The sequence below is a fragment of the Takifugu rubripes genome, chromosome 4, assembly GCF_901000725.2.
Source record: "Takifugu rubripes chromosome 4, fTakRub1.2, whole genome shotgun sequence".
In the NCBI taxonomy this organism is placed as follows: domain Eukaryota; kingdom Metazoa; phylum Chordata; class Actinopteri; order Tetraodontiformes; family Tetraodontidae; genus Takifugu; species Takifugu rubripes.
In genome coordinates this window covers 5,880,843-5,908,377 of record NC_042288.1, presented here as the reverse complement: position 1 = coordinate 5,908,377, position 27,535 = coordinate 5,880,843, and the positions used below count along the sequence as shown (strand labels likewise).

Here is a 27,535-nt window from a genome sequence, read left to right as displayed (position 1 = left end):
TGCGTGCAATAAAAGCAACACCTATACGCGTTAATAAAATATAAAGCCAGTAAATCTTCCCTCTGAGAGGCTTAACATGTTAAGTATTCTAATCTGCATTTCCCTTATTCAATGATTTCCTCTCGTTTGTCGCTCCAGCCTAAAAACAAACACAGTGTTTCAGATTCTCCCTGAGTGCTGCGTCTATACAATTACTCGTGTTCAGTTCTCTCATCATCTGCAACTACAGGCATATCAAATCCCAGCAGTTGGAGACAGTATTTCCTTATAAAGGAAAAGCCTGCGAGGGATGGCTTGATATAGCTGTGCCTCCCTCACTAAGTAGAAACATCAAACATGGGTTTTCGGTCTTCTTATAATGAGCTGTCTTCAGCTGTCAAGTGGTGGCGGATGGTTGTAACCAGCTTTCCGTGCAATGAAAAACTGACTGCCTGTTTCTCCCTTCAGAAAATCAGGCCATTTGAATAATACAGAGCAACAGTAAATAGAATTCAGCCTGCAGCCGTGAACACATTGTGCCATATCTCTGCTACTGTACGTTGATGGGAATCTGCTCGCGGCGCCCAGAGAAACTAAACCGTGAAATATTTCCATTCAAAACTGAAATAACACAACAGCAGTCCTGCTGTTGTGAGCCAGTAATTCAATAGCACCCCTGGGTATGTACACAGACCTCGCCTCTATATCAATCAGCTGACGTGACTTCACCGCCTCATGCACGTCCACGGATCCTGTCGTGGGACTCGCTCTGATTGAGAGCAAAAAGCACAACAGGTGAGAGCGATTCGGCTGCTGTCAACACAGTCTGGGGTGTAATCAGTCTATGAACGCAGCCCCAACTGCTGGTTTTTATTCATTTATTTGATTTTATTTTTGAAACATCACAAACCCTCTACTGCGGCTGAACTTGGCTGCTGGTCAAATACCGGCTCCATGTTTACCTGACCATCAATTTTAGATCCACGTTTAGGCCAAGAGAATCAGTGAAAGACAGCCATATTTTCTCTTCCATTTCATTAACCCATCAAATGTATATTGAATAATTGACAGAAAAACATTGGCCGTTCATTTTTTCCCCAGTACAGTTTGACTTTAAATACCTACGACAATCGATTATCTATTCCTTTTCAGTCATGACAATTAACGGCCTCATTCTTTCGTCACGCTATCCAGGACCATCATTCCTCTGGCATTCAGCAGCATCGCAGGGGTGCTTCGCCTCACAACCTGGCTCTTCAGATCCAAACACGCGCTTCAGAAACTTGCTACCCTTCCAGACTGCACTGTCATTTCGAGTTAGGCAGCTGATAGTTCAGTAAAGAGGCAGACGGAGCCAGCAGGCCGCTTGATAATATAGGTCAGAGGAGTGCGAGCCCACAGCCAAGAAGTGACACCACACATCAGCCACATACCCTCCAACATGGTGTCATTTCAACGACAGTTCCTGCACACATCCATTAAGAGTATTTATACACTGTGAATCCAGCACTCAACTTTAGCGTCTGCGCGTCATAAACGCAAACACTATGACTGCGTATTTTACGATTGGGTTAAAATGTTACATTCCGTCTCCCTGCCTCCATCAATAATTCATCTCTGCTGCTTTCATTCCTGCAGCAGAATGATATCTCCAAAAACATTTACTGACTGGATTTATTGCTGCGAGTGCACATAATGGACGTGCAGTGGAATAAAGTGCAGACTTCTGCTCAGCAACTGTAGATAACCGCGTTTCAACAACCCCCAGATTGCAGCAGCCTCATTGAAATTAAACGTACTGTAATCCATATCATTCAAATGATATGGATGCGGCAGTGCACCGGAGGCAGAACAACACATGAGGGACATTCCCGCTTCAACATTTGGGGGTGCGATTAGAAACAAATACGGCCTGAAATATTTTGTTCCTTCAAAAATGGCTGGGAGAAAATGACGCCACCGCGTGCAGAAACATTCCTGACTGTCAATGTTCTCTGCTGGAGCATCTCAGGACTCTTTGGAAGTGAAGAGGTGCATGTTCCCAGTGGGTGGTTTCAATTCTATACTGTGGCTACACAGACACACTTAAGATACACTCTCTCTCTCTCTCTCTCACTCTCTCTCTCACACACATACACTACTCCTGTCATGCTGGGAGGGTTTTAGCCCACTGCCTCTCAGAGGTCAGCCCTGGAATTCCTAAGGCCAAAGGAGATTAGTAATTGAGTAATGGACATGGTGACATGGACAATGAAAAGAAAGAGACAGAGAGAGAGAGAAAAGGCAGAGAGAGAGGGAGAGGGAGAGAGAGAGATGGGCTAAAAAAGGGTATGAAACACAATATGAGTTCATTATCTATCTCCCTGCCCGTGACCGACCTTGGCTTCAGCGTCCCAAAACAAACTTATCTGGGAGTTGAAAAAGGAGCTGAGAACACACTTCTGTTGAGACTGTTGTAGAAACAGCCCGAGACAACATTTAAAGGGCGAGCGCTACCGTGCACACTCCACTTTATTCAGATGCTGCAATATCTGCAGGCTGCTGAACTCATCTTTTATTCACCGACTCCATTAAGACATAGCTGTGCTGATATATGAACTTTGCATATTTTTTTTGCTTCGATAATGACGGAGAAAAATAGAGATAACAGGGAGATTTCAAAGCCTCTCTGAAAGTGGGTGAGGCATCCATCATGTAAGGTGACACCGAGAAAAAGCCGCGTCAGCTCCTTTTGCATCCCAGCATTGTCGTGCTTTAGCGTTTTAGCAAATGCGCATTCAGACAAAAAAAAAAAAAGCCAGATGAGTCTGCGTGCACTGGCTGAGAAAACTGCTTAGAAAATAAAAAATATTGGGTGGAACATTAACAAAGAGCTTCTGATCCTCTCCTGCATTCTCCTGAAAGGTTATAATAACGATCCTGTGTAGCCAAGGGTGCAGGCGTCATGCATCAAAGCAAATGTTTGCCTGTACAAGCGGTTAGTCAGAGACAAAGTGGGGGGAAAAAAAATCAAGCCTGAGATCTACAAAATGCCTGGTGTGATGGAAAACCAAGCCAAAGCTGGAGTATATCATTAGAGACAAAACAGTTGTTGAAAAGAATCAGAGGACACCAGATGACTCTCCCCAATGAAAACTGTTGGCGGGGTTGTTTTTTTAATAGCCTTTGAAGTCCGGGGTATTTCATTTTAAAGGTTTTAAATTACACTATCCTAAAAAGCTGGTAATAATTTACATGCTATTTCAGCAATGGTGAGGAATTCACTGGAGGGCAGTGTGCAGAGTTAATGACTTGTTCTGCAGCAGGAGGAGGCGCACGCACGCGCCACACACGCACACTAAAGCCCCCCTCCACTGTTAAATTCCTGCCATTGTTGCATGAATAGGTAGATTTGAAATAATGTACAGACTGGCCTCGACAAGGTAACAGCATGGAGGGTCAATAGAGATCACTGGGAAAAATCTGCCATATCACATTTACACTGCAGTCGTTCACCAGGACGACCTTATCCATCAAAATGCTGCTCGCATATCTCAGCCACTTACACTTAATTCAACTAGCATCCCAGATGCCTGAATTACCCATTCAGGCTTTTTCCCTCAGGAAAAATCAAAGAAGCAGCAAATGAATACAATCTAATTTCCCTACAAGCTGCCTTTCCAAGCACTGACACACATGCATGGACCGCTGCCACGTACTGGAGAAATGGCTCTGGATGAATGCCAAAGTGTTTTCCACAGCAATCAATACTGGCCTACTGCTGCAGTCCCAACCTGTCAGTGTGCGCGCGTGTGTGTGTGTGTGTGTGTGTGCCAAAGACTCGCTAGCTAGAGGGACAGAACAGAGGAGAGGAGAGGTCAGATGAAATCAGAGGTGATTATAAAAGCACATTAATATAACATGATCCAAAAATATTCTCTGTGGTCAAAAATTCCCATTAACAGTGCTTTGCTGTACTTGCACTAAAGTGGGATCTATAGTATGAGATAAGCATGAGCAATTAATCGCCCGAAGCAGAGTACACAATAAGTGGGTGTTTTGTGCGGTGAGCCGTTATCTACAGACAACGTCCAACGTCTCTCTTCCTCTCTCCAGAGCTAACTCGGAAAAACAAGTAAAGAATTTCAAGCAGGCAATGAGAAATGAGAAGAAACACTGTGTCGTAATGATTTTTAAAAACACACGTGACTGTTTAGACGGTGGCGAATTGCGGGCGGACAAATAGAGCAGAGGCCCCGGTGGAGGGTTCGTCATAATGGCTGAGCAACTCAACACAAAGCCTGTTTAAAACCCAGGCAGAGCTCAACTGGTGGGGGTAAACACTGCTTGTCAGGCAGAGATACAATGGAAAAGAAGAGCTTCCTCCACATATGGACTTAATAATTATGTCAGAATAAATACGCTAATACAGTTCTTTTAGGGATCTGTTTAAATTTTGCGCCCAGCGCAGGCGCAGAGATGTTTGATCGGCCAATCATTATTTCTATTTTCAGCTGAAGCTGGCTGGATTTTTGGCTACATTTTAAAGGAATTGACCTCCAACCCTGTGACAGAAGCAAAACAAGCACAAAAGATCACGGGCCGGTTCCTCTTGTCACTGCACAACATGGGAAAACACGGTCCAAGAGAGGCCGAGAGCAAACAAATACCTGAGAAGTAATCAGGAAATTACATCAGAGCTCAGCGCCGAGAGCGAAAGTGAATCAATAATCCAGATCCTCAGAGCTGCAGATGCAGCCGAAGCCTTCCTGCATTTCTAAAAAGAAATTAAGGAAATTAGCCAATTGGTTGTGATCTCTGCATCTGTTTGTCCTGAATAAACATTACACTGAACTCCGTGGTAGAATAAATGATATAAACCAGAAAAGTTGTTTCTTTGATTTACAAAGCTGCCTGAGTTAGTGCAAAAAAAAAAGAAGAAACCTTGTGAAAATAGCACACTTCCTGAAAGCTGATTGTTATCTACTTCATATCTGCATGAGTCACTGGGCTAATCTCAACTCCAGCCAGTCTTTTACAGTTTCCACTGTTGACTCCACAACCATTATAACCACACAGACCCGGTAAATGACAAATATGAGCTTCATTCTCTGGAATGAGCTAAGAAGGGAAAAAAAGACAAAAAATAACATTTAACTGTAAAACTGCACAGCCAACATTTAAACATAGCAGCTTTATGTGCAGAAGGTGTACACCCTCTGTGTTTGTTTGAATTCTTCTTATTATGGGATGCATCTGGACATGCTCCCAGCTGACTCATGCAGTGCAGATTAGTGTTATGGGGCAAAGTCAGCGAGACTCTGTGTGAAGGTCATGAGCTGCCATATACACTAGACACTCAACTATGTGGAGAGAAGTCCTTCCCTCCTTTAGTCAGATTATAGTCTGATCATCAGACTGCAGGTGTGTTCAAACTATGATTCACGTTTTTTACTCATTTTTGAACTGTCGGGATAATATCTTAAACGAACTGCTTCAGTAATTTACAGATCCACTCATTGGAGAGGAATGTCAGCACTTTGCATTGCAAATAACTCTTTGGAAAGGGGGCGGGGCTAATGTCGTTGCGCAAGTGTGGCCCCAGAACTCGGAAGACACTCAGAGTAATTACTAAATAATTGCTGAATGTTAAAGGCTCAGTCAGATGCTTTAAGAGATGACATCCGTTCAGAGAAATGAGACAAACACGACAGCCTGTCTAAACGCTCGGCCTTACACAGTCACCTTTTTCATGCCGGGGAAATGTGATAGCCACTCTATTACTCAAGAGGAAAGAATGTAAGTAAACCATCAGCGGAAGAATGGAGTACAAACACAGCTTTGTCCTCCACTATAAACAATATAATAGCAACAGAGAATAATGTATCTGCAGCCACCAAAAGCACAGAATTGTGATTAAAGTGCTACGTTCACTGGCAAATACATAACAGAGGAAAAACAAGATATTTGTTGTTGGGGGGGGGGGGGGGGGGGGTCTCTGAATATCCGACTAATGCCATTCTGAGCAGCGACGTAACCGGATCACAAGCGCCACATATGGCCACAGTCAATCATAACTATTGCTTTTCTGTTCAACAGCGGCGCAGCGCAACACTGTGGCGTTTAAAGCCGCGATTGTGCGCCGAAAACACACTGTTGATGGCGGAGAAATGATGCAAAGGATGGCAGTTAAGACGTGTCGGTGCTGGCTTCGCTTTCTGACACTGCTGCTTTCAACACCAGGCGTTACAAAATATTTAATAACTATCGGAGCACCGATATGAGCCGAGCTGACCCCGTGCATTCATTACCGTTTCGCAATTTCCGCCCATATGTCAGCGTTTGACACGCTTTGCCGAGAAATGAAATGACAGTGCAAGACGCAGGAATCCTGCGGATTTTCCTCCTTATAAGACAATTAACCCCGCACGGCGCAGCGGCGGATGGACAAGTGCACATTCAGCATGATACCAGAAGAGAAAAACAGGCTGGAGACAAACTGGAGAACAATACCAGTCATCTTCCAGTGCAGCCGCGGTTATGGGTGCATGTGTTAAAGAGCGCACAGCAAAAACATCCAGGGTGCCAAATGTTAGTGCTCTTCACTACAACCGCGAGGATAAACACCAGGATTTATGTTCAATGTTGCGTCCTACCTCTCCGTGGGTGACCGTTCGTCCCTGGGGAGTATCCTCGGGTAGAAAATAAAGTTTGGAGCTTGATAAAAGTTGCTTGCTTGTTCTTTCTTCCCAGAGAAGCTGAAGCTCCGCTACACAAATAGGATCCTCCGGTTTACATCTGACGAAGAAAAAGTCTCCGAGAGACAAAATCCTGGTTTTGCCGTCCTGGTTGTACTTAAATGCTTTATAGAATATATATGGTCCATGTAAGCCGCAAGACGAGCCCACCCACTGTGGAGGAAAACACATACAAATGGAAAATTAATGAATGGCTTATCAACTCATTTGGTAAACAAAACGTTACCAAGTGGACACAAACATGTTAAATCACCCCTGCGCTGTTACGCGCACGGTTGGCACATAAAATCACATCGGAATATTTTCTCATTCGCATTTTTTTTTTAACAGCATGCAACTATTTTTAGACGATGAAAATAAATGACACGGATGTAATAATAAATGTAACGTGTCAAAGTTTTGTGGAGCGAGCAGCAAGTACATTTTAGAGCTGGTGGCGAGCAGCGGTTGCGAAAATAAATGGAGGGTTGATAACAAACGTTACCTTGAGTGAGTTCGGCTCCATCTCGACGTTATGAATTGATTAAACTCAACACGCTCTCCAAACTTGCTGGCTTGAATGGATTGCCGGAGGTCCTGCAAGGAACGTAGTTGCCTCTACTTCAAAACGTCACGCACTCGACGATAAAGAGTGGTGGAAAAAATTAATTTCCAGGCAAAAATGCCGGAAGAGATGCGGATTAATCATTTTGTGCGTTAATATTTCGACTGTGATTTTTTTTCCGCCAATAATATTGAACGCAATGCCGCTGTTGGCCAAACGAAGACGATAAAATACAAAATACAAGGCTATTACTGCTGACCTTTGATGCGCATGTGTTGTAATAAAAACATAACGCAGGCTGTGTGCGCAACAATGAAGCAGAAATGTTAATTTACGTGAACGTTGCCTTTTTTGGTCCTGTGTGGGGCCGTGTGTCTTCCAGGACTTGCCGTTCAGTATGAAAGCACATTTCTCCCAGTAATGACACTGAGGCGCTTCGCTGTGATGCCTTCAAGAAACAATGTTACATGAAAGTTAATATGGCCATCAAATCATTCCTCAAAAGGCGCCCAGCCCCGCAGCACACCACTGCAACTCGCTCTGCAGCGTGACGCAGCCGGACGGAGGGGGTCGGCTTTAAGTCTAAAGATATTGACCTTTATATATACATTTTCTTTGAAGCGGGGGGGGGGGGGGCGCAAATTTGGCCGAGTTTATAAGCAGCGGGGCGTCATGAGACTGATCATCATATAGAAATGAATCATAAACACGATGCTGACGCGACGCACCGACGCAACGTGTCAGACTTTAATAAATGTCCACGATGTTCATGTTTATGTGTAATTATGCTGATGAGGAATATTTGTCTTGCCCGCGCTGGGGAACAACACAGGCATTGAGTAACTCCAGTTTAACCATTAATCCTTCGTTATTGTCGCAATATTTGTTCAAGCCAGAGCAAACGTGGCGTTTATTGTTTGCCGTGGACTCATTGTGCTTTGATTCCGCTCAGCTTTATCGGCGGGCTGGAAATATCCGAGTGTTTGAATGTGCCCGCTGTGTCCACACGGCGGCGCTGTTTCCCCTCTGCATTTATCCACCGTTCAGATCACGGAGCGACACAAACCCACTTCTGACACCAGCTATTTCAACCCGGCGTTACGCAATGCGTCTTTCTCTGCCTGAAATACGGGCAGAATATAAAGGTCCATTTATTCTTGTCCAATAAAGTGCTTTTTTGTCCACCACATCTTTACTCATTCTGCTGCTCTGATCAAAGTCCCTGCCTGTGTATAATAAAGCCTAGCAATTTATGACAAGCTCAATAATATAATATAATAATCTGTGATCACATGACACCGTTGTATTCAAATTGCTGATCTACAGGAACGCTCACACACAGCCATTTTCTAAAGAGGAAGATTAATAAAAGAACTCTGCAGCAACTCGCTGAATGAGGTAGTCGGCAGCGAGTAATATAACAGCAAAATCTAAAATTAAATGGCACCATTCCCCCTCTGTTACTCTCTATTTGTAGAAAAGGAACAAGAAGGGGGTAATGTTCTGTGACACATGGATATTTTAAGCAGCGATTTAGTGCATCGGCGCTGGATTAAAAGGCAGAATCTTGTTCTCTGACTCAGGCTGCAGCAAAGACGGCCTCCTGCATTGAAGCTAATATAAACTGTGACTATTAGTTTTATCTTTCCTTATTTTTCTCCCACTCATTTCAGGCTCTGAATCAATGGGGTTGCATTGTTAATGGCCTCGGCTATAATGAAGTCCCTGGTTAATCAATGGCACCACTCAGGCTCTTTTATTGTGAGAGTTGCTTGTCGACAGCCAAGAGCCCAGCAGCAACGGTACCAGTTTGATGTTGATTTGTGCGACTGGTGCTACATGGGGAGACATGTTTATTGGGGGGGGGGGGCACACTGTGAAATGAAAAAAATGACTTTTCACAAATAACCCCGACAATGATATGAGATTGATAAATGCTTGAGGTTTCAGGCAGGTGGGGAAAACATGTAAGTGCTAAAAACCTTTCTTCTTCTTCTCAGCACAGGTGTTCCACATTCCTCATAATGGGGCGGCCCCAGCAGGGAGCCACAGAGCTGGACCACAGCGGAGGAAGAGCAGAGCTGTTAAAATAACGAGTTGCTTTTCCAAAATTGCATTGATAATCAATTTGACAACAGACAAGGGATTTATGTAGACACTTGAACCACATCTAAAGATGCAAGGTAGGATAAACCTGGAGGCCAATTAATGTTTTCATGCCTCTGCACAGATTTTGGGGCGAAAGGTCACGGCAGCCGTCATGTTTGTAGCGATGAAGCTCTCCTTTGTGCCCCTCCGGGGTGTTGGTGTTAGGGTTGAATGATAATGGTTAAAGCATCCATTTCTGGGTTCAGGGGGAAGTTTCTGTCTTATATTGTGTAAACTTCATTAATGAAGCCTCAGCAGCTCATCATTTTTCATGGGTTCAACCATCCTCTGTTAACCACTGCTGCAGTTTAAGCCCATATTAGCGTTGGCTCTGACCGAGCTACTTCTGCTCATGCCTGCTGTAATTGCCTATCATTTCTTATGAAATGCACCCTCACATCCACTGTACTTCCCCTCCTGCACAAAGGGCAGATAAAAACAGCCACTGACTCATTTAAAAGCTGAAGAGCCTCAAATTTCAAAACTCCGATAAGAGCAGAGTGAATATGGCTCAGAAGACTTGACAGAAAGCTACCAGGAGAAACACAAATGTTAGTAATTATGTGTGTGTGTGTGTGTGTGTATGTGTCTGTGTGTGTGTGTGTGTGTAGTACCGTTTTAGAGTCATAAACATATCACTCCACACGTTCTCAGTACACCATGTCAGATCATATCTCCTCAGTTATTTTCAGTGTAATATTCAGTAATGCTGGAAGAGGAGATAAGGAATCAGAAAAATATTTTTGCAGTGCTCTATTACATTCTCTATTTGAGTTTTTAACAAGTGTTCTCAGCTCCAAATGTGCATTATGGAAGGAAAAAGCATCGTTTAATCCTGAACTGCGCCCGAGGCCGCCTCATTTAGTGAGTCTGACATCCAGTCAAGTGTTGGCAAAATAGTCAGTTTCATCAGCAGAGGAAATCAGTGTAAAGAGAGAGCGAGCTTGTATCAGCCATTGTGAAAACCCACAGAAAGAGAGCCTATGATAAATTAGGAGGCGACACACTATCTCCTGCTCCTTTCACATGTGCAGTGGCATTACCCAGCGGAGCACCATCTATCACCCAAAACCCCGGCACATTAAAAATCCATCAAGAAATTTGTTGGAAGGAACACGTTTGGCTTGTAATTTTACACCCGTGTCTTTGTGCGACTGCAGTCACATGACAATGGCTCCCATCTGCGGGGAAGGTAACAGGAGACCTGAGTGATGTCGCCGGGCTAATTTTAGCCTCTTAGACTCATTATTACAGGCTGTTATTTTTCTCTCTGTTCAGACACGTACTGTAACAAACCCCGCTCACACAATCAAACCAGTTACACAGACTGGATTTAGTTCCACTCCCTTATTCTGATGGTTTCTTAGCTGTGTTTATCTGATTGAGTGTAAAGTTATAGGATTAACTTATATGAGGTGAACTGTCAGTTAACAGAGGCAAAAGGTTCATTTCATTCCGCCCTTATCTGACATCCAAACATTCTCAATGACATCAATCATAAAAGAAACTGTTATGGCCATGTTGGCCACCCTTATGGTATGACATCTGTGTGTTGTGTAAAAGAAGCCATAATGCAAACACAATTTGATCCTTTGCAGATTAACTGCAAAACAGGATATCACATCCGCAGGCCGCCTTTACGGCCGATGGCCATGATAATGTCAAGTAAGTTGTTTTATTAAACGCCGTGCAAATGCAATCACTCAGCGGCATGATGTGAATTCAAGTGTATACAAGTGTATACAAGTGTTAACATCTCTATGGTTTTTGGTTTTTTTTAGTTATCACAGCCGTCGCAAATGTAAATTGGCCTCATTGATGGAGGGTGCTGGGCTGAATCAGAAATGTGCAAAACACAAACAAAATAGGAGGCTTCGTTCCAATCTGCACACACACACACACACACACAGACACACACACACACACACTCAGACACACACATACATGCACACACAAAGTCACTTTTTATATCTCCCCATCTGAAAGCAGGATTAGCGCCATGAATAATGTATTTATGTAAATGTATGATGGGTAACAATAAAAGATGAGAGTGATTGAAAATGCATTCTGCTAGATTGAGTTACAGCTGTGAGTTATGGATGTTTTCATAGTCTGGGAGGGGGAAAAATCACCAATTTATTCAGCAAAAACACATAAAGCTATCACAATTGTGTGCAGGTTTTTGAGTCACAGGTCAAAGGGTCACCCTCATGTGTGAGTGGTGCATTAAAACAGAAGCTAATCTCTGCCTTTATGAGCAGCTGAGAGCATTTTAAAGAGCCAATGAGAAATCTTAAAGAGAAACTGAGCATAAATGTCAGCAGACATCTTTGATCAGATTTTTCATGTGTCAACCTCCCATCTGGATCTGCAAGATCTCTGTCAAATAACGGCATGTGGGTGATTACGGTGCAGAGGGCAGTTGTGCAGATCTGTTGTCTCCTTGAGTAACAGCTTCAGCTGTGTTGTGCATAGCCACAGAACCCCCCCCCCCCAAAAAAAACGTGACTGACAGCTGCTAAATGGTTCCATCACAACAGGCCAGGAAAATAACTCTCACTTTCAAAACATCAGCACGCGCATTAATAATGTGTGTCGTTTTATACAGCAATTGAGCGGCCATTTGAAGTTGCTATGGTGATGGGGGGGGGGGGGGCACTTTTGAGACCTAAAACACACTAAACTTGAGCGGAGCTAAATGAGGCTGCTGTCTGTGCTGCGTGTGACACCCAGTTCTCTCACTACGCTCGGCTCTTTCTGCACGGGAAGAAATTAAGATTCTCAGTAACAATGTAAAACATCTGCTGACTGTTTACCACACGGGGAATAAAAGCCAAGTTGTAACCAGGGGCCAGTGCTGCGCTGCATAATAGCCTTTTGTTTTGATTGCTACAGTGATGCAAAATTCACAACAGTTGTCAGGTTAAGGTCAGGAAAGAGTCCGGCGGGTGGAAGGAAAAATGAATACTCATGATATGGTTTGGATGGAACCCAGCAGATTTCACACCGAATCCCCCTCAGTCCGGCTTTATTTAAAAAGATTCCACACCGGGAGAGCTTTTGAAGAGCGGCTCTTTTCCGAGGGAATCATATTTGTCCAATAACTGCCTGGCCTGTTGCAGCTGTTGGGGCAGAGGCAGAATGAGTCATGTGTTATCCATTTAAGTCCAATTTCTCCCATGCAAATTCCTGACATGTGTGACTCTATGGAGCCTTGGGTTGAAATTGTATTTTTGAAACAAAGACACAATCAAGGCCAGAGCTGCGCAACCCCCCCCCCCCCCTCCCCCAGCCACCTGCTTCACCCATGACCCATGGACAGGTCGAATTTATGAGGCGCTTCTGTAATCTCAGATATGAAATTAAGCAAAGGAGTAAATGCTCATCTCCTCAAAAAATGTCTTTTTTAAGTATGACTGCATCCAGTGAATTGTGGTAGTTACGTGAAAATATTTGTCATCCCTAAAAATAAACTGAAACACAGGCGCAGAAAGATGGCGGCTAAGTTTAATAACGCCTCCTCGCTCCCTCCCTCTCTCCACTGCGCTCTCCTTGTTGAATAATGCGCATGGCTTTGTTGTGCATCCACATAAATGGCAGATTGACTAATAAATGTGTGACTTTCAGGCTTCCAATACTGGAAGTCGTGGTGTTAAGCGCCCCCTGCTGGGATTTAACAGACATGACATATAATGGGGCCAACTGTATTTTACAGGAGATTAACTTTCAATAAAACCCAGTTTAGAAGCCAGTCGTGTAGATGTTTTAATATTCTGCTCTCCCTATCTTTAACATGGTCTTTTTAATGGGTTTAATACACTGTTGTGTAGCCTAAATAAAATTAAACCTACATTTCTAGCCTGCTGCAGGATCTTTTCGAACATTCAGAACAGCAGTTTGAGACATTTTCTCTTTAAATCACCCTGTGATGAGTCGACACCGGCATTTCAAACACAGATGTGGCAGATTACAGCTTCATTCTAATGCTTATTTTACACTCTTCATGTTTTCCTCTTAGCACTGAACTGTTCCATCATCAGCACCTTCATCATTACCGTATTACTGGACCTTGAGCACACACCCATCTGAGGGTCAGATAAAGAAGATGGTCTGAGTCAGCAGAGGTCTGTTTCTCTCCCTCGGTGTGTGACTGACTCTTGGGATTATTAAATTACTGCAGGCAAAATAAGATATAAATTTGGTTGGTCTTTTAGAACTTGTGAAAAGAGAAAAAAGACACAAATTGTGGCTGTTGCTTTTTTAAATGAACCAACAATCCTTCCTAGTTTATTATTTATTATTTATTATATTTATTTATTATTTATAAAACAGTTTATTTTCCTTAATGCAGCCAGACATCCTGTCTCTTTCTAAGATTTTTATGCTGACTGGTACTATTGTGATATCATGTGATGTAATCCGGAGGATAAAGATGGAATTGGAACAAAGGCAGGAAAATGCTGTCTTCTCTCCAAGGTTACGGGACTTTCCTACTGTTCCCCCTATCCTGTGCTAGCTGGCCAAATTGGTCCTGAATAAAAATCCTGTCAGCAGGCAGCCAAGTGGGGTGAAATGAGGGGCGTCTGTGTGTCTTAGTGTGTGAGTGTACGTGCGTGGCAGATTTGCCTGACATGTAATTCTCCTCCATGCTGAGATAATGTGTGCTTAGACCTCATGTTTGCCGTTCGATGTCAGGAAACCTCTGAACCACTGATGATTGTGACTCTACTGTTAAGCATAAAATAATATTTGATTGTGCTCCTGACAGCAAACATCGTATTTGTTTCAACGGCCCGTTAAATATAAACCTTATCCATCATTCTCAGGACACAACGACTGACTCCATGAAGTGCTGGAATACATCCATGCGGGCGAAAGCCAAGATGAACAATGTTATCTTATCTCCCCGATCTACTGAAAAAACAAAATAAAGATTTTATTTTTGCTCAAACAGAACACAATAACAGGTTAATAATAGCTAGCCATGCCATAGAAAAAAAAGAAAAGGGCCCCTTCCTTTAACCAAGCTACTGGCCTAAACACAAATACATACAAATATTCAAGATTGGGATTAATATGATTTATAAATGACCCTCTAACACAAAGTCGTTATCCATGCCAAGTTGACTATTCTAGATGGATTTTAGGGTTAGGGTTGAGTGACTATAATTTTGTGTTTCACTGTGTGGATTTGTTATGCTGTATGCATAACGATTTTTGTAGTTTCATTTAATACAGAAACATGAATGAAGTCACACTTTCTGTAATAGAACAGTAAAAACTTCTCTGTTGTAATAACCAGCTGGGGTGATGCTGCCCCCTGCTGTCCAGACAGGGTAGTGATCTTTCATTGCTAATAGCTTAGTAGTGTGTGTGTGTGTGTGTGTGTGTGTGTGTGTGTGTGTGTGTGTGTGTGTGTGTGTGTGTGTGTCGGCACCGTTGTCATCGTTGATCCCTGCCCGGGTAAACCCGACAGACATGGCTTTGGGGGTGGAGCTTAAAGTTTGGGGACTGAGTTGGAACGAAGTCAGCCTGTTTTCATCCTGCAGGCTGCAGACAGTCGCCGGCTGAGAGGGATCCTCTTCAGACATGCAGCAGTCCAGCGTGACCGATCTGTTCAAGTTGATCCGAGCGATCATCGTCAGAGCTCTGTTCATCCTGGTGGCTCTAACCGGCGTATGGAGGGTGACATGGGTGAAGAAAGACCTCACTTACTGGTTCCTGACATTCCTCCTGCTGCCGCTCGTCCTCGAAATGATAATAACGCTGAGGAACCGCAAAGGGAAAGATTACAAATGGTAACTAACTTTCATGCATTGGTCAGAAATGTGTGATTATTGTGTGTGGTGATATATATTAAATCAGAGTCCTGGGCTACTAACAACAGCACTGAGAGGTTTGGGGTTAAGCTTTGGTCATCTTCCAAACATTCCCTCCATCTCTTTGCTTTGGTTTCATCCAGATTCAGCGATAACCCGCAGAGACAGGAGACTTCTTCATATTTCACTGAAATTCATCACAGACATTCTTGCATGTGTTCATTTCTTGGTCGGGTTACATGATATGACCAAATAATTATTGAGCTTGGAAATATTCCTGTTTTCCTCTTTTTTTGAGACTGTTAAGGTGGAGTTGGTTGTGTTGCAGGTTTTCCCCTGCTATCTTTCTCTTCATGGTCAGTATCATTCCCTCCATATGGGTTCTGGAGCTCCACCAGCAGAACAAAGACAGCGAACCGCCGGTATCAACATGAGTGACACGTTTAATTCAAGGTCTTTTAAAGCTATAAAACTTTCCAAATAACCTTGATTAACAAAAAAAATGAACCTGTTGTAGTGCAAAAGGCTGGATTCCTTGGAAAACATCCGCCTGCTGGTTGATCAGAACATCACAGCGACCAACCAGACGTATCCCGACTACCTGAAAGTAAGAATGCCAGGTTCTTTTTTTCTTTAGCACTAATGAAAGCAGCCAGAAACCTGAGCCAACCCACACCTCCACCAGCCTTGTCGGTACTCGACAGGCCTTACTGTGAATCCTCTCTCATTTTCATCTAAATTGACTCATCTTTTATTTCGGGTTCACCATCAGCCATTCTGAAGCTCCAGGAAGTCACTCAGCTGCTCACACACTGTGGTTGGGACCCTGATGTCAACCAGGGGCCTTAAGCTCCTGTGAATATCTCCTAAAATGCTGAACATCTCCTTATTTTATCCTCAGATAACTAACAGATATTATTGTGTCTGCTCAGGTTCCTTCAGGTTCACCAGTTTCCAAAAACCTGCATCCTCAGTGTGACTTCCTTGGTGTGTTTCATCCTCCTCCATCAAAAATCAACCGATAAAAGATAAAAGATTTAAAAGATTTAGAAAATTTGGTTTCAATGTTTCCTGCTAGAACTCAGCAGAAAGAGCAGGAAGATTCGGATTGCGTGTATTGGGCCGATGCACAGACAGAATTTATGGAATTATCAAGAAAGAAAAGTGTCTGACGTCTGTTATTGTCGATATCAGCAGCTACAATATCATGAGTAGGGGGGTTGGGATAATTTACACAACCTAAACAGATTCTGGCAACCGAGCCGAGTCTTAAACTACACGCAGCCAGTTTCTGCTGATCAAACTCATGCTGGGAATAGTTGGCAGTGGGAAAAGACACAAATCTATACTCAGCAAAATAGCATGATACCAAAATCTGGACAAGATTTAGACCCAAAATGACTGTAAAAACAGAGAAATAGGTGTCTCTTCTTCTCTTCCCAGATTGTAAACAAGATGTTAACATCTGTCTGTTCCAACGACTGGATCCTCGCTCTTCATCAGATCCTCCTCATTCTGCTGATTGTGGGAAAGTGGCTTCTTCCCCTGGGAGGCGGAGTCACACGGGACGAGCTCTCGCAGCTTCTGCTCATTTTCGTGGGCACCGCGGCAGATATCCTGGAATTTACCAGCGAGACGCTGTTGGACATCAAGTGGAGGTTTTGCGGTTGTCCGTCCTGTTCGAGCATAAATCTGAAACATTTCTTCTAAAACCAATTTTTATTTTCCATGCCCTGCCCAGGGAGAGTAGTCCTCAGCTGGTTCACATCATCCTGGCTGTATGGACTTGGAGCATGCTTCAATTCCCGCTGCATCTGGCCGGTCAGTGTGCTGAACTCAGATCTGTTCTGCTCATGAAGCCTTTGCAGCTGCATCCAAACTGTCTTTAAAACAAGTTCAGGCAAATACTTCAGCTTTTTTTTTCTTCTTCAAATTCCAAGGCAGAGGAAGGAATTTTATCAGCAATGGGTCATTGTCCCTCTTGTCAGATCTGAGCTTGTGTAGAAGGACGGGAAGGGTGTAGTTTGGGAGGAAATCCAGCCACACATGTGCTTCACATAAATATCGTGCAGCTAATGAGTGCGTCAGTCATCCGTTTGGCTGTTAAGAATAAAGCTTGTAAGGCTTAACTTGGGGCTTACTGAAGCTTCAGAAAGTAAATTTAATCTAAGAGTGCAACTCTAAGGGGGCATAAAAGAACACTATGGGATGAAGAAGGAACTTTTAAAAGAAGTCATTGCTTACTGTCTGAGATTATAAATGCTGTGTTCCGCTGAGTGTGTTCAGTTTGCGATTTCTCACCACAAACAACATATCAAAGGTTGTGGCTTCTATCCGATACGAGGCAGAGGGCCAACTGGGCCTTTTTAAAAACAGAAGCCACCCAGCAGCCACATTTTCTCACCATTACTGGTGACCTGTGAAATTAATTTAATGCACAGATGCTGTTTTCCTTAGTACGAATCAAAGAAATGTTAGTTACAGGTTTCCAGCACTGCCTTGACTGATATTTTACATTTGTCCTCATTTTTTTCCCAGTGGTGAACTCTAAGCCTGGGAGTGAAGCTGAGGAGGGGCTGCAGGATGAATCCCTATGGCATAAACACAGCACGGACATATGGAGCATTGTGGAGGTCCTGTTTATTCAGGACGGGCCTTTCCTGGTGGTCAGGCTCACTGTCATGATCTACTACGAAGTCTTCCACCAGATGCTGGTTTTCTTTGCAATCAAGAACTTCCTGGTGATCATACTGAACCTGTACAGGTTGTTTGTTTTATGCCAGGACTTCAGACTCTCCAGAGGCAGGACTGTCCATAGCGGTGCTGATCTATGAGTCCGACGGGTCGACTGGAGTGAAAAACAGTTATCAGGGAGCAAAATGGAGCCGCTGCAAAACCGAATTATTTTATTCCCACTATATTGTCTTTAGCAATGGCGAATAATTAATTCTTATGGGAGAAGAAAACTGAAGATGAAAGCCGTTAAGTTTATGTCCCACACTTCACTGAGCTTCAACCTCCCTCCTCACCTCATTTCATTCATTGATTCATTTCATTCTCACTGGAGATTTAGCTCAAAGTTGAAACATAATTCAGTTCTGACATGGCCCAAACCTGCTGAGCAAAGACAGAAAATCACACACGTTTGCAAAAAAAAAAAGCTGTTCAAATATTTGCATCTGCAGTAACCGAAGGCCTGCTGCTGCTGTGGTGGATGGAGGGACGGGGAGGACAGGAAGATACGGATTACGGTATATAAATAAGGCAGAGGTTGGGCATGCGTGAACACGAGAGGAAGTCAGAGGCAGTATTTTATCTGTTTTAGTCAAAAGCACTAAAGCTAAACTAAAAACACTAGACAAGTGAGCTGACGTCTGAATGGGAAACGAACCTGGAAGCAAAAAGCTAGAACCCTCCTCAAAAGTTTTAAGGAGCAGCAGATTTGACATGAGACCCCGCTGGTGGTAAAACAGAAGTGAGAGTGGCTTATGCTCAGTTATTTGGCTCAATTTGTTGCACTCTTTGGAACTGCAGAATAATAACCTTCCCTGGAATATGTGAGGCCTTATGTTGTGTGTTTTGTTTTTTTTACCTTACATTCATGTGTTGTCACCCCCCACACACATACAGTTTACATCAAAGCTGAACATCTTAATTTTCCAGTTTACTGTGTAATTATCACGCAATTAAGACCTGTTGTGATATCAGCTCAATTAAACTGTTACAATAAAAATAAAGGTGTAGTCTGACTGTGTCGAGCTTTCTGCCTTAAATGCAAGGAAACATGTTTCATCTGCTATTTCTGCCACATGCGGAATGGTGATGCCTGTTCCTCCATGGCTGATGTCTGCTGTTGCTTCTCTTTTTTTCTGTTCTTCCTGCAGCAACAGTCCAGCTGCCTCCACTAAAGCACTCGGCCAAGTCAATCAACCGCTAAATTTGACTGTGAAGACTTTAAACTTCACTGTGAATCCAAGCAGCCGTAAAACAGTTAATGCATTAAAAACATTCCTCAAACTCCCACATTTACTCGGTTTAATGAGTTTTCAGACCACAAAGTGATTTTCTGGTGACATCATCTGAGAATAAATCAGTGACAGACTACTGGCTCCATGCTGGTTTTGCTCAATGTGTTGCGTCAGATTTGTATTTTGTTCAGTTACAGAATTTACAGCTGTGAACATGTGTGAGAACCTCATTGTTTAAACACAGCAGAAGTTGTTTCACAACCTTCTTCTTCAGAAAAGTAAGTTTGAATTGCGCCACACCACCTTATAACGTCTCAAAACTCACATGACAAGCTCCAACAAGCAGTACCATGGTTTTAGAGATAAACAATACCAAGTGACGACAGTTTTTTCTTTTTGGGTCATTGTTCACCTTCAAATGTAGACCGGCAAAAAACTTTATTAGAAAATAATAATAAATAAATAAACTGAAAACAGATCGTATACAGGTTGTAATAAATAAGATAAGTACATCATTTTTTAGGATTTTCTCCACCTGTGACAAAGACCTATGTTAGAACCTGAGCTATAACATTTAATGTATCCACACATAAAAAATGATTATCAACGGTGTAATGACTTTGTATTGATTTTCCTACGCCGCCATCTTGTGGCCAACGTCGGTACTGCGTCTCTAAAATTCCAGAGCTGAGTTAGAATCCTTCCTCTCTCAGAAAATATTCCACACCAACCTGTTGTAGTCTCAAACCACCCTGAAATGACCTGACTGACCCTAGAGACCACTCGGGAGAGCCGGAACGGCTGTGCGTACTCCCTGCTCCGCAGTTGCAGGTCGTGGGTGAAATGTGACACGGGGAGGGCTGGGCTTGACTCCGCTGGAACAGTCACAGAAGCCCTGCCCTTCAAGTCAAGAAACAGGTTCCATTACTCACTTCGGTGGGAATTTCTTTACAATCTGTTACCCAAAAGCACCACACCCGCGGATACTGCCTTTGCGCCAAGACGCAGAAGACGAACACACCCGTGTGCACCGCACCGCGCGTCCCTGCACTCCCTGCTCTGTGTCCCGGTCCACAAACTCCGGTCGTCGGTCATGTTTCGCTGCGGGATAGCCTACCCCCGCTGCAGGTGGATCCTGCCCCTGCTGCTGCTCTTCGCCATTATTTTTGACATAATCGCCATCGCCGCCACCTCCGGATGGGTCGAGGACGAGGACGCGAAGACCCACTACGCCAATATGTGGGACGAGTACCGAGGCAGGAACGGTGCGTGGGAGCAGTCGTCCCTCATGCAGTATGGTAAGTCTGCCAAACAGGAGCCCGACAAGGGCCAAAGCGGTTCACACACTCGCTGCTCGGCTGGGTGAAAAATTCTACATTCGACTCGACCTTTAGAGGAGCCCTTGGTGGCAGGGAGGAGGCCCGCAGCTCTGCACGGCTGAACTTTGCTCCTCACGGCCTCATTCTGCGTGTCCGACCAGGGAAAACAGGGGGCGGGCTCCCCTTCCCTCAGATGTTCTGGCTCGGGTGGAAGGTGTTTAATGTCCTTCCCCATTAGATCAATATTTGGAGCAAAGAGAGACTCAGAACTGTAACCTGTACGTTTTTTTTAACTTAATTACCATGCGCAGCAGGTAATTAATTTGGTCTTTTTAAGACCAGGTAAAGTAGATCTGAGTCCCGTGGCAGATTCAGGAGCTTTGAGCAGAAGTAGAATTTAAAATCGTGGTTATTTATAGTAAGTTATTTATACAGATAAAACGACTTAAACAGATAAAACCTCTTATTAAACAGACACACCTGAAGAACTGATACCAGATGAAAACGCAACACACACACACACACACACACACACACACACACACACACACTCTCTCTCTGTGTGTCTCTCTCTCTGTGTGTCTCTCTCTCACCAACAATGGCAGAATTGTTGCTGCTATCAGACTTTCTGGACTTTGCCAAGCGTTACCGTGGTAACGCTGCTGTTGTCTGGACTTCCTCAATGTTGCCTTTGCTCTCAGCAGGACGTCTTTATTCTGCTTGCTTTTATTTTGTGGAGCCCGAATAGCTTGGAGAATATTCTCGAAGTAATGGCTGAACTGGCGTGACTTATGCGCGCCGTTGTTTCCAGGAATTGGTCTCTGAACTACAGGAGTGCCCCTTAAAAAAGACTGCTCAAATTAGGTTTGAACGCTCTGTTCATTTATTTTTGCACTCATGTTTGAATTGAGTCCAACCACAAAAGAGCTGCAGCAATCTTACAAAATTGATATAAATGTACGTTCTGGTTTCTCCATTAACTTAAACAATTGTTTTATTATACTACTGACTCATTTCCTGTTTTTACTGCTGAAATGCCCCCACAGTTGTAGAGCCAAAGCTTTTCCTCTCTGTCAGGCTTGTATTTAAACAATAACACGCTGCCGAGAGCTGCTGGGCAAAAGTCTCTGGACGGTCTTTGCCAGTCGGGTGTCAGGCTGAGCCTGCTGCCTGCGTGAAGCCTTTCTTCAGAGGACCTTGATGAGTATCCTCCCTGGCAGGAAGGCGGGCGGGTCTGAGTGCAGAATAACACATTCGTCATTGGAGTTTTGGGCCGGGAGGTGGAAGCAGCAGAGTCGTTTAGGTCTGTGCATGTTGCCACATACCTACAGGGTTTTATAATAAACCTTAAAGCCCGACACTCCCTGTAGCTCATTATAATACCTCAGCTCCATCATCTCCATTCATAGATCACATTTTAACGTAAAAGAGACCAAAAATATATTCTAGCGGATAAAAAGTCTGGTAAATTGCTGCAGGTGTGTGTGGAATGCAGAGTTAATTTAGGTTAGTGGGTAAAACTGGTTTCACTCTTTAAGGTGTGAATCTTGGGCCGGGTTTTTTCCTCTAATTAACCTGCCTCTGCTTTCTTCTGCAGCCTGGGCCAAAGCCGTCGCCGCTCTGATGATCATCGGCCTCCTCGTCCTCATCGTCGCCTTCATCATCTCCTGCGTGGCGCTCTGCTGCTCGCTCAACATCCCCCTCCTGCCCTTCGTGGGGGTGCTGTTGATCGTTGTCGGTGAGATGACCCCACGAACAAAAATTCTTGTCCTTGGAGAACGCGCGTGTGATAGCCTTGTGGAATTTCCTGTCCTGATGTGGGAGAGGACATATTACAGCATGTGTAGAGTTATTTAGGTCAATTCCTGTCAGTTAAGGGTGATAGAAGTGGTTTTTCTGGCTCAACTGAAGCTTCAGGGGGAAAAAAAACCCTCCTGATTTTTGAGCTCTAAACCTGTAGACCTGCATTCTGAAGACAAAACCTGAGGTCAGAGGTGACTTTTCGCTCGTAGACACCTTCAATTTTGATTAGTCCTGAAAGGAGAAACAATGAAATGAGAAAATGAATGTTAATTTATTCATTTTCCAGCTTTATTGAAGAGCTTAGCTTCAGCATTTTAAAGCAATTATGAGTTTTGGGAGCCAATAGAGTTGTTTAAAACAGAATAAGGATGTACTGTTTACAAAAGTTCAATTAAATTATGAACTGTCTCAGTCTAAAAGTCGAGAAACAAATTAAGCATGATGGTAAAGACTGTTTCATAAAACACACAGAGGATAAATATGGAAACATCCTGTTTTGGGCAAGTGTGCATTCTCTTGTTAGAATGAGTGGGAGTCAAAGTCTCTGAGGTCAGGAAGAGAAGCAACACAAGGCGTAAACGCAGTTTTCCAGTGGAAATCACAAAGCGTTTAAGTCAGAACGACGGATGTTAAAACACTTGTGTGAACTCCAAGAGAGCTGCCAAATAGGTCGATGCCTTCAGGTGCAAAAGGGAAAATGAGTAAACGTGAACAAAAGTGAAAAGTTGGTGGGGGGAAGGGCGAAGAATTTGGTGTGATGTTGCCATGGGAACGCCTTGTTTAGTCTGATTATCTGCCTGACTCACCCTCAGAGCATGAGAACATGCTGAGCCACGTGCACACAAACAAAGCCTTTCCATGACAGGTGAGACAGTCACACAGAGGTTTGACGTGAGAGACAAGCTCCCCGGGGCCCTGAGGGTGCCACAGCACCACTGTTGCCCCAGAAACAACCACTGTTGCCCCCTAATCTGATCCAGGTCTCTGTTTCTGGCCGTCTAGTCCCTCACCGAGTATATTGTTCTCTTTTGTTCTTCTCATAATGTGTATAATTTTAGTCAAATTGCACGAATGTTAAAATGTCGTAACGACGAGTGGTTACCATGGTAACACACCTAACAGGCATCAGTTGACGCTACGTCCGAACTTTCCGTTTCTCTGGTAAAATCCACCTGGCGGGGTTGTTCTCTGGAGGCTCCATCAGCAGTACGACCTTGTTGCTCTTCTCTCCGCAGTGGTCCTTCAGGTCATCGCCCTCATCATCTACCCCGTCAAGTTCAACGAGCTGATCTTCGAGGGCAACTATTACTACACCTGGGCGTACGGCTTCGGCTGGGGTGCCACCATCCTCTGCATCGGCTGCGCCATCCTCTTCTGCTGCCTGCCGCGCTACGAGGACGAGCTGACCGGCCTGGCCAAGACCAAATACATCTACTCCTCGGCCTAAAGGCCGAACCTGGACACACGCCCCATCGTGGTGTTTCCTCTCTCCCACCAGTCAGATCTGCAGAAAAGTTCAATTTCCTTCATCCTCCACCAACTGGTTCTGGAGCGGGAAGGAGACTCCATGTTTATTAATGCACAAACCTCTTTTTTTTGGTCAGTAACATTACGTTTTAAAGGTATTCTTCCACCCAAGTGCACTTAACCGAGTTAATTGCTGATATTTGAGCTGTTCTAAAATCTTGTCTGAGGAGCAAATCAGAGGAAAACAAAGCAGAGGATGGCAGAAGGTCTTCAGTCTTCACCTGTTGCCACTTTCTGAAGGTGTGGACCCAGAGCATGAATGTAAACTATTGAGTTAAAGAGTTGTATTGTTTTTATTAAACTTCAAGTTACAAATTTCAGATTTATTCCACTGGGGGTGTAAGGGTGGGGGTGTGCTTTTCGTATTGAACACTACAATATTTCCATGTTTGATTTTTGCAGTAGTTGCTCTATGATTAAGTCCAGTCTTGCATTTTACATTTTAACTTCCCTCTTTTCTAATAGCGCTGAATGCTACAGATATGCAAACTGGGAAAATGCAGCATTCATAGATAGATATATTCTGCATTTCATGGGTTTTTTTGCATCTAAAGTAAGCACATTCCAAAAGTTCCAAGATTTGTGTAAAGAGGGGTTTTTTTTATCTGAAAAATCCTCCATCTGGACACTCAAGAGCAATAAAGCTTTTGAGGCTTTGATGCTAGTCTGGCTAGCTTTCTGCTAAACTTATTTGCACGCTATCCCCTTGTGTAGAACTTGTGCCTTAGCGTCTTCGCTGTGTTGTGGAGTGTTTCATCAGTGCGGTTTGATAGACTGGCATATAATCAGCCTGTGTTGAAACATGAGTCAAAGTCAAGCCCAAACACAACTGCTGCGAGTTCAAAGATCATCTGACAATATGGGACTAAGCTGCACCACATACAGTAGGTCTGGTTAGTGTGAATCCACATCCTGCTGTAGCCTCAACTGATTCTGTGTTAGTCGGTGTATTCTTATGCAATAAAGAGTTAAATTTTCAAAGCCTGTTTCTTGAACTGCAGGAATTCGTTCTCACACTGGGACCAGTCAAATCATGATCCAGCCTGCCTCTGGACACAACACAAACATGCCAAAGTGCAGTTACACACAGGGCAGGGTGAGATTACAACAACCGAGCAGGAATTATGACCAACACACCTAGGAGCCCAACCCAGGATGGGCCTTTAGACTCTGCTCGGCATGTTTTGACAGTTTCTTTTAGTCTTGTGGAAAGAGAGTGATGACGGAATGACATGAAAGTGAAGGAGAGGTGCAGCGACGATGGACAGGGCTGAGTGCTTGACTATTTATACAGGCACGTTTTAGCATTTCACTAATAACAGTTATTTTGAAGAAAATAAATGTTTCAATAGAATTTAAAATTTCAAATATAAATCTGTCAATAGAGAAAAGTATTTTAAATCAAATTTTCAGAATAGACATAATGGTTAGTGACGTGAATGTTTACCTGACAGTTTGTTGTTGTTTTTTTTAACTTTTGCATCACAAATATGCTTAATGAGGTCATGTCTGTGTAAATTCTCAGTCATCCAGCTCATTGTATCCAAGGTAGTTTTCTCTGTCAACTGGACTGGGTTTCTTCTCTTGAAGACGTTTCGCCTTCTATCCAGAAGGCTTCTTCAGTTCTGAAGTCGCTGGGGAGAGAGCTTGAAAATATATAGCCCCTGTGGACCATTTGCATGCTAATGATCTGGGTGGTCACCTGAGAGTCGTTAGCAGGGTCGTTGGTCGGGTCGTTCACCTAGTTTCTGTTGAGGTGTCTCCCCTTTGTCTGCTGGATCACATGGTGATGAGTCACTGGGTCTCCTGGAATGGTGTGAATGTTTGTTTTGCTGTTGGAAAGAGTGGAGGACTGCATTGTATGTGGGTGATAGGAAGTGTCTCAGGCCACCACCTCTGTTTAAGGATGGTTTTTCCAATTTAACATGGATAGCTTCCTTGACCCCCCTTTCAAACCAGCGGTCTTCTCTGGCCAGTATCCGTACTTGGCTGTCCTCGAAGGAGGGCCCACTCTCCTTTAGGTGTAAGTGGACTGCTGAATCTTGACCCGAAGAGGTGGCGCGTCTGTGTTGTGCCATTCTTCTGTGGAGAGGTTGTTTGGTTTCCCCAATGTACAGTTCCTTGCATTTCTCCTGGCACTGTACAGCATACACAACATTACTTTGTTTGGGTCTTGGTGTCTTGTCCTTTGGGTGTACTAACCTCTGTCTGAGAGTGTTGCTGGGTTTGAAATGAACCGGTATGTCGTGTTTCTGGAGGATCCTCCTAAACTTCTCCGAGACTCCAGACAGGTAGGGGATGGAAACGCTGCGGCGTTTGTTTCTCTCCTCTCCTTTGCTGGGGTCTGGCTTTCTTTTAATGAGGTCACCACAACTGCAGTTCACACTAGTGACCTCTAGAGGTCATTGCCGATCAGCAAATCAGGGCCTGTGCGCCTCCCACGTGGTTTACTCTGCAGGTGAAGGTCAGATATGTGACAGGGAATTTAGAGGAATGCGAAGAAGGCTTTTGTCAAGCAGATTTGTTGGGGGTGGGTTTCACTCTGCCTCTGAGGTGGTTTCCACGCAATAAAGAAGTTCTAGAAGAGAACTGCGTAGGTCTTTTGGGAGTTTCGCGCCAGTGCTCTCACACCTCATACCAGCAGGGCCATGATGGAACAGTAGAGGTTCAGAAGTCACTGTGAGGGAATGGCCACCCTGTCAGAACACAAGGGCCAAATGACTGTGGAGGACATACAGAGTCATGTCTTACCATAAATTCTAGGCAGGAAATAGTATATTAGCACAGCCCATGATTGTCCCATTTTAGCTGCACTGTTGCTTTTTTTTGCAGTGGGTTTGGATCAGTGATGCTTATTTAAGAGCTTGAGAATGTATGTGTCTAAGATTATTGAGTCATTTTGTTTCAGGGACCGTCCTTTTTGAATTTAAGCTGATTTTCTGGTCATATTTATATGATTGGTAGAGAAAATGATGAGAGAGCATGGCAAAGTCTCAACAACCTCAATGAATCCACTGAGTGAGTCACGACTGGAGAATCCTCCTGAATTCAGGTGCCAAGCGTTAACATGAATAATGTTTGAAATGAACCACATTTAAAGTAAACTAACGATACACTAACACGTACAATATATGTGATCTAAACATAAAATATATGATTCTGCAAACCAGCAGCTGTAGCTGTTTTATATGGCTAAAAACAACAGCTTTCATAACATTGCATAAATGAACATTTGATCATATTGACCCCCATGGACAAACAGAGTGGCTCTCTGTCTTTTGGGGTTTTCCGTGTTATCTTTGGTCTAAATCGCTTCTGCAAATGGCCAAAATTGATCTTCCCATACTGTGACTCAGCCAACATGTGACCCAATAATAATAAACATGTAAAACCTCCAGACAGTTAGATCACCAACATTACGAAGGCAGAGTGGAGGACCTGGAATGCTGACAAAAACTTGACCTACAGCCCAAAATACACGCTATTGATAATGATAATCAAATATCAAAGTTCAATCAACATATTTGTCTTCCAAAGTGTCGTCTGTTGCTTTAGTTTGGGTGAAACATCAAGATTCACAGGTGAAACTGGTGTTGAGGTTCCACTTCCCTATTATTTCTGCTCACTCTGTGAATGAACATAAGACCACAGAACATCATGACAGGGGGGTATTTTGTCTGTTGCACATCTG

At 43.7% G+C, this 27,535-nt stretch overlaps 3 protein-coding genes across 4 annotated transcripts in view; 2 read left to right on the top strand and 1 right to left on the bottom strand.

The window, feature by feature from the left end:
- The window catches only part of arid5b (AT-rich interaction domain 5B), a 53,539-nt gene extending 45,742 nt beyond the window's left edge, over positions 1-7,797 (bottom strand). The window contains exons 1-2 of the mRNA XM_011603139.2: positions 7,201-7,797; positions 6,615-6,869 (exon numbers count right to left, since the gene is read on the bottom strand). Of these exons, the coding sequence (XP_011601441.1) occupies positions 6,615-6,869; positions 7,201-7,221 (276 nt within the window). The 5' untranslated portion in view covers positions 7,222-7,797. The remainder of the gene's footprint in view (positions 1-6,614; positions 6,870-7,200) is intronic.
- A 7,120-nt stretch (positions 7,798-14,917) lies between these two features.
- On the top strand, positions 14,918-18,981 carry LOC101062306 (transmembrane protein 26). Of its 2 annotated transcripts, none has more exons than XM_029835106.1 (6): positions 14,918-15,206; positions 15,556-15,649; positions 15,745-15,834; positions 16,160-16,214; positions 16,671-17,048; positions 17,766-18,981. In XM_029835106.1, exons 1-6 carry the CDS (start codon positions 14,998-15,000, stop codon positions 18,059-18,061), a joined length of 1,122 nt encoding a protein of 373 aa, XP_029690966.1. In that variant the 5' UTR covers positions 14,918-14,997; the 3' UTR covers positions 18,062-18,981. The 2 variants fall into 2 exon arrangements, with proteins under 2 accessions (XP_029690966.1, XP_011601443.1); XM_011603141.2 differs by lacking the exon at positions 16,160-16,214 and having other exon boundaries at positions 14,923-15,206; positions 16,671-16,885; positions 16,969-17,048.
- A 1,039-nt stretch (positions 18,982-20,020) lies between these two features.
- Positions 20,021-24,825, top strand: perp (p53 apoptosis effector related to pmp22). The gene is made up of 3 exons (XM_003963830.3): positions 20,021-20,493; positions 22,112-22,252; positions 23,553-24,825. Exons 1-3 carry the CDS (start codon positions 20,289-20,291, stop codon positions 23,762-23,764), a joined length of 558 nt encoding a protein of 185 aa, XP_003963879.1. The 5' UTR covers positions 20,021-20,288; the 3' UTR covers positions 23,765-24,825.
- The last annotated feature ends 2,710 nt before the right edge of the window (positions 24,826-27,535 follow it).